Source organism: Zeus faber (assembly GCF_960531495.2).
Source record: "Zeus faber genome assembly, chromosome: 17".
Lineage (NCBI taxonomy): Eukaryota > Metazoa > Chordata > Actinopteri > Zeiformes > Zeidae > Zeus > Zeus faber.
This window is the reverse complement of record NC_137204.1, coordinates 28,815,183-28,822,682: the sequence shown is the minus strand read 5'-3', so window position 1 is coordinate 28,822,682 and position 7,500 is coordinate 28,815,183. Positions and strand designations below refer to the sequence as shown.

The window sequence follows — 7,500 nt, the reverse complement described above, 5'->3', positions numbered from 1 at the left end:
CACAGCCTGCACACACACCGCACACACCACACAGACACCCTGCAAACACACCCTGCGCCCACATACTGCACACACTCTGCGCACACACCACACACACACCCTGCACACACACCGCACACACACCCTGCACACACACCACACACACACCCTGCACACACACACCCTGCACACACACACCCTGCACACACACACCCTGCACACACACCACACACACACCCTGCACACACACCGCACACACACCCTGCACACACACCACACACACACCCTGCACACACACATCGTGCATGATCAGATCCACGTCTGGCAGCTCCTGTCTGGGTCCTGAGACAGTTTCAGATACAGCATAGAAACAATACAGACCTAAATGTGAATCCTAATGCAGATGATGTGGTTCCGAAATAATAATTATTATAATTTCAATCATAACAATACTACTACTACTACTATTAATACTACTACTACTTCTAACACTGCTACTACTACTACTAAAAAATAAAAATAATAATAATAATTAAAAAAATATATAATAATAATAATAATAATAATAATAATGATCATAATAAATATAGCTGCAGGTAGCAATACACAGGGTCCAGTTTCGTGTTTTAGGTACGTAGGTAGGTACAATTTGAAACGCAGCACAAGTTGCAAAAAGCAGCCGTTAGCTCGTTGGCTGTATATCAGGGTTTGTCATCGTGTAACTCACTGTGATGCCGTATGGGGCAACGATGACGGTGTGACAAAATGACGCCGTGACGACTTTCTGTGAATCATTTATAGTTTTCCGGGTCCTAGTTTTCTGGTGGGTTATGATTCCATGAAACGCATCAAGTCCTACAGTTTGTATCTTAATAATATTGAGATTAGAGAAGAAAATAAGAAAGAGTCTTTATTCATCACGCAACACACCACACTACAACACATGCTTGATGGTGGCCGGTGAAATGGTTCCTCTGCATTGAACCATCCTGGCTTGTCCTTCCTCTGGGGCCACAGCAGGAGCAGTGGGCAGCGTACGTGGACGCGCCCGGGGACCAGGTGATAAGTGTCCATCGCTGGTCAGACCATGATGGTGCATGTTTTTGAGGGGGGTCCTTACTGACGTGAGGTGGAGGAAACCCCATGTGAGCACGGGGAGAACATGCAAACTCCACACAGAAAGGCTCCTATTTGGGAGATAACCACAATAATAATATTAAAAAATAGTAATAAAAATAGATAACAATGATAATAACAACAATAAAAATAATAACACAACAACAACAACAACAACAACAACAACAACAACACTACAACTAGTCACACTCTTGTTGTCGTGGACCTGTCAGTGGGTCATGGTCTGAGGTTGGAGCACGAACACGCACAGAATGACCAGGAAGAGTGAAAGTACCATGATCACTATTTGAGTGAGAGTAGAAAACAGTGAGCTCTTAAATGTACTCCAAGTATTAATAGTAAAAGTACTTAGTCATATCCAGTGTGTAATACTTCATAAAGTACCCGATGTGATAAATATGAATATAAATCCTGCTTTCAAGTTCCAAGTTCTGGGTTTGGGCTGCGCCCCTCCCCTGCGGGCCGCGCCCTTTCCAGCCCTTGATATATTATGTACTGTTTTACTGACGCTCATTGTCTCTGAGGTTAGTTTTGTTTGTAGTTTTGGTTCCTCGCTGGAGCTTCGCTTTTTTGCACAGCGAGTAAAACAAACCGTGAAGGAAAACTGAAGGAATTCACTTCGAGCCGAAACCCGTATTTTTTTTTCGATCCCGGGGAGTCCCAGCGGCGAGCGCTCGGCGTCACAGCCTGTTAAACTGATCCGGACAGAATGGCTTCAGCCGTGGAGACGCTGTTCTTGTGCCGGGGTTCAAAACCTCAAAACTCAAACCTCAAACTGGATCGATTTGTTCAAAGAGGGAGGGGGAACGCTGCGGGGGATTCGGCTTCGCCTTCCCACCCAGCTCCTCCCCAAGTTACGCCGAGGTCAGATCGGTGTTTGTCCTTGAGCAGAGGTCTTCGACCGGGGGTCCGCGGCGGCCCTGCAGGGCGTCCGCCAATACTTTTAAATGTCGAAATGAATAAATGATAACACACATTAATAATAACACTGAGTGAACTCAAACCATTAACACCAGAACAGCAGCGTTTTTGTTTTTTTTCAGTCACGGGCTGGAAGTGAGCCGGTTCCCAGCTTCAGGCCAAATGCTGCGTTAAAAAACCTCAGATTTTTGAGAAACATTCTGAAACCTCAGACGGACATAATTGGGTCACAACGGAACTTCAATAAAAACACACGGTAAATGGCTTTTACTAGAACCGTAAGCATCGTAACTAGTATATAATGAGGCATTATGAATATGTTATTATAAGACAGGCTTAAAATGCAACACAAAATTGTGCACGCTCCATGGGGTCCCTGCTCGGCTTCTCTATGAAGAGCTACACTCGACGTCCTCACAACCACCAACAGTTTCAGTTTGAAGAGTTTCTCTTTTAAATCAAGGCGTACGGGGAACAGCCGCAGCGCTTCTTCGGTGCTGTCTCCAACCGCCCCCAGAAGTGTTTGCACACCAGCCACGTGCCGAGGGCGTGGCGGTGGGTGACCGAGCACCTGCCCCTTTCGCCCCCATGGTGCCCTTTTTATCAGGCGCCTATATTTTATTTTTTGTGAATCGGCATCGAGATTTTGTTGGAAACAGCTGTATTATATGTGGCCTAAAAGAGGGGCCCCCGGCCCCACAGACCCTGTTTCAGTCAGACGGTTTGAAGGAGGACGGGGGGTGCCGATGGGGGGACCGTTTCTCTGAGAGAGAGAGAGACGCGCAAATGCAGAGCGAAGGGGTTCTTTTTTTTTTTTTACCAAAATCCGAATATCAGTTGTCAAATCTGGATAAAATAGAATGATATAAGCCAAATTAAAGCCGATCTGAGTTACTCGATCTGAGTAACAGAAGCTTCACCGACTCGGAAAATGAAGGAATCCTCGACCGCGCGGTCGATCAGACCCCGGGAAAGTGATGGAGGGCGGGACCAAGCGAGCGGAGAGAGGATGCCGATGAACACCGACAGGCCTCCAGGACGTGGACCCGACGGCGGCGCGGGCCAGGACGGGACCGCTCCGCCTTCCACCTCGGCCTAATTAACGGCCCGTTCGGCCGCCGGAGGAACGATTCCGGCTGCGGACGCGATGACAGCGCTGGGTGTGGGACGCCGACGTCCCTTCCCTTCAGAACTGACGCACGGCTGCACCAAGAGATATTCAAGGAAGCGACGAACCCCACGGACCCAAACCCCGAAGAGATTCCCACCGTGAATTCATTGACATGTAGTGACTCGAAAGGAAGGAGTCGCAAGAAGGAGCCGGTCTGCCCGGCAGCTGCTGCCGGCGGGCGGAGAAGTAACCAAAAGTCCAGGGTCGTGGATGCGTTGGATTTTTCAGGCCCCTCGTTCGTCGGATTCAGTCGGTTTCGCCAGAGTCAGAAGAGTCGACTCCGAATCCTGGTCGGATTTCTCACGCGAATCATTCCATTCTGTAAAGTTCATTCACTCAAGGTGTCAGTCAGCCACATTCCACATGGAACTTGCCAAACTTTTGCCAAACCCTTTTTTTCCCCACCTCAATTTGATCCCTGGCCGCCATTTTCTCAAGACTTGCAGCTCACAGATCCCGCCCGACCCGGGGGCCCTCTTCCTCCCGATCCACAGTTTACACACCAGGGGCCGCGGCGCTGCTTTCACTAATTCACCGGCGGCTTCCTTTCACTTCTCGCGTGTGGCGGACCCCGCCACCCGGCGACAGAAACGTCATAACGAGGATCAACACGGACAACACACATACACTGAACGGCTGTTTGTTCAGTGGGAATGCTCACATATGGGGTTTTATGGGACAGACTGCACTGAATCCTGTAGACGAGGTTTGAGTTCTGACTATTTTCTTTATATTCTTTGCTGCGGGCAGAGTGTGAAGCAGAGTGAGAAAATCAGCCGGTATTATGGTCTGTTGCCTTTCCTCCGCTACTGCCACCAGCAGTGAAAGGTCGGGCTCTTGTTTTTGTGAGTGGGTTCTTGACGAGTCACTCGCTGAACAAAGAGTCGTTCTAGTTCCAGACTCTCCGGCGTTGGCTCGGCGTAGAGGGAGGACTTCCTGAACCATCATCACAGGCTCAAGAGTGCGAGTGGAGTCCTCACAGGAATCATTTCATTCCGCAGAGAGGACTTGTTTGGACGGAATGTGAAGAGTAAACGAGTCCAATTCAATAACAGTCATGAAGAATGACTATTATACACATTAATGTACTAATCAGACATGACTTTACATGTTCTTGTGACTTGGAAATTCAGTCTCTCTCCCTCTAGATAGATAGATAGATAGATAGATAGATAGATAGATAGATAGATAGATAGATAGATAGATAGATAGATAGATAGATAGATAGATAGATAGATAGATAGATAGATAGATAGATAGATAGATAGATAGATAGATAGATAGATAGATAGATAGATAGATAGATAGATAGATAGATAGATAGAGGGATAAAAGGATTGTTTTGTTACTGGCAGTGAATTGACACAGAAGGAAAGTCTTCATAACGTTCTGTTTTGGGGCTCGACACGCTGTCCTTTCTTGGAGACTTTGACCCTAAAACAGTGTCTTCCGGTTGTTGGAATATTTGCCGAATCTTCGGAGCCTCCTGGTCTAAACCTCCCATGAACAGAGTGATCTACGGCCTCCCACTCAATCATGGAACGTTGCTCTTTAACAATCCACTTCCTCTGAAATGATGGAATACTTCATTAGAATACACCGGAGTACACCAAATAAGCCATTGCCGAGTGCTCAAAACTAGTGCTTCCTCTCACGAGTGTGGAATTCATCTCTTTCCAGTGAGTCGGATCATTTGGCTCGATCGGCTGACTTATACTGGACGAGCCGGATCTGACGGCTCTCAAATGGCAAACAAGCTAATTATATTTATTTATCACATTGTGTGAAACATTTGGGCTTATTTGTGTTATTTGTACACAGCTATCACTCAAATGAACCAAATGAATGTATAATTTAAATACCTCACCTTTTTGAATGATAAGGTTTAGGCACAATACTCTAAGCTTTCTCGTTGAAAAGCACCAGCTCTTTTGAACGATGAGATTTGGTGTAGAACCCGACCAATGCCGGGTTTCTGGGTCCGATGCCGATCCCGGTTTTGGAGAGTCCCAGCCCATTGATAACAGAAGTTTTGACCGATATTTTGTCAAACAGTTCAATATTTTTTATTAAATTAGAAAAAAAGCATATTATATTAAAGTTTCTATGTTTCAAAATATTTAACTTATGAGCAAATAAAAATATAAATGAACACACAAAGAACTTTGTGATAGATTAAAAAAAAATGTCAAGAGGATTTTAAATGAAAATTGTATTCGGGACTTTATTTCCGACTTCCAGTGAACGCATCGTCACTTCCCAGACAAATTTGTTTTCCGAGTTTCCCATGAACGCAGCATCGCCTCCTGCTTGGTGAGCCGTGTCAAAACGCGAGTGTCAGCAAACGTGGAGTTTTAACGCTCAGTCGCACTTCTGCGCTTTTTTTGGTGAGCAAGTTAAAAGTAGTGTGAAGCACAGAAGTACAGGACAATGATCAGTGTTTTTCTTTTGCTTATTATACACATTTGAAAACCGCGACGCGTCGGCTCCATCACGGCCGGGGCCCATGTGGCCAGAAAGGTCAAGTGATACGTGGGCGGGGCTCTAACTTCGAGGCTCTAACTCCGCCTCCCCCCCCCCCCCCCGGTTCTCCGCGCCCTCGGCTTTTGGTCCCGACGACGGTTGACACGTGCGCTTCCTGTTGGCCCCGCAGAGTGAGTGTCCCCGCGCCCGGAGAGGACCCGTGTCCCCGCAGGAGCCAAGATGGCGTCCAACAACACCCTGCGCAGCTACTCCATCATACCATGCTTCATCTTCGTAGAGGTGAGGACCTTCACATCAACACATGCAGCTGGTTCAGCCAGCGCCTTGGGAGGAGTGTGTGTGGGGGGGGTGGTACTTTGTGCTGACACAATTACTGTGTCAGCACAAAGTATTTAAGAGAAAAGTCCCGAGGCGCTACACACACACACACACATATATATATATACAGTATACATTTACTGTATATATGTTTATTTACTGAATACTGTCTGTCTCTCTAGCGCCCTCTGTCTGTCTCTCTAGCTCCCTCTGTCTGTCTCTCTAGCTCCATCTATCTGTCTCTCTAGCTCCCTCTGTCTCTCTCTCTAGCTCCCTCTGTCTGTCTCTCTAGCTCCCTCTGTCTCTCTCTCTAGCTCCCTCTGTCTATGTCTCTATCTCCCTCTGTCTGTCTCTCTAGCTCCATCTATCTGTCTCTCTAGCTCCCTCTGTCTCTCTCTCTCTAGCTCCCTCTGTCTGTCTCCGGTTCCACACCCCCATCACTGCACACCTGGCCCGTTCATCAATCTGTCTGTCTGCCATCCCCTTCCTCCCTCCGCTTGTATTTCACCTGGTCCCTGTTCGCTCAGTCCTTGTCAGACTGTTTCCTCTGTGTCAATTCCACCAACTGTTCCCTGAACATACTGCCTGTTTCTCTGCCTGCTTCCCTGGACCCTGGTTCTCTGCCTGTTTCTCTGCCTGCTTCCCTGGACCCTGGTTCTCTGCCTGTTTCTCTGCCTGCTTCCCTGGACCCTGGTTCTCTGCCTGTTTCTCTGCCTGCTTCCCTGGACCCTGGTTCTCTGCCTGTTTCTCTGCCTGCTTCCCTGGACCCTGGTTCTCTGCCTGTTTCTCTGCCTGCTTCCCTGGACCCTGGTTCTCTGCCTGTTTCTCTGCCTGCTTCCCTGGACCCTGGTTATCTGCCTGTTTCTCTGCCTGCTTCCCTGGACCCTGGTTCTCTGCCTGTTTCTCTGCCTGCTTCCCTGGACCCTGGTTATCTGCCTGTTTCTCTGCCTGCTTCCCTGGACCCTGGTTCTCTGCCTGTTTCTCTGCCTGCTTCCCTGGACCCTGGTTCTCTGCCTGTTTCTCTGCCTGCTTCCCTGGACCCTGGTTATCTGCCTGTTTCTCTGCCTGCTTCCCTGGACCCTGGTTCTCTGCCTGTTTCTCTGCCTGCTTCCCTGGACCCTGGTTATCTGCCTGTTTCTCTGCCTGCTTCCCTGGACCCTGCACCTCTGCACCTGCCCCTGAGCCTCTGTCCTGCATTTTGGGTTTGCTAGACGCCGCTTGTGACAGCATCGTGACATCGTCCACTGGCTTCCCCCCCTTTGCCCTCACCCCGTCACTCCTCCGCCCTCACCCCATCACTCCTTCGCCCTAACCCCGTCACTCCTCCGCCCTCACCCCATCACTCCTCCGCCCTCACCCCATCACTCCTCCGCCCTCACCCCGTCAGAATCAGGATAATGGTGATTGGTTGTTTATAGATCAAAACATGGTCAGGTGGTGGTGGTGTTCCCGGAGAACAGAAATGCTGCGGTCATCCCACAGGTCGTCCA

At 48.6% G+C, this 7,500-nt stretch overlaps 1 protein-coding gene across 1 annotated transcript in view; it reads left to right on the top strand.

The window, feature by feature from the left end:
- Positions 1-7,500, top strand: part of plppr1 (phospholipid phosphatase related 1) — a gene marked incomplete at its 3' end in the record, with an annotated part of 62,599 nt that overhangs the window by 18,022 nt on the left and 37,077 nt on the right. Inside the window, exon 2 of the mRNA XM_080017485.1 lies at positions 5,862-5,971. Within this exon, the coding sequence (XP_079873611.1) occupies positions 5,912-5,971 (60 nt within the window). The 5' untranslated portion in view covers positions 5,862-5,911. The remainder of the gene's footprint in view (positions 1-5,861; positions 5,972-7,500) is intronic.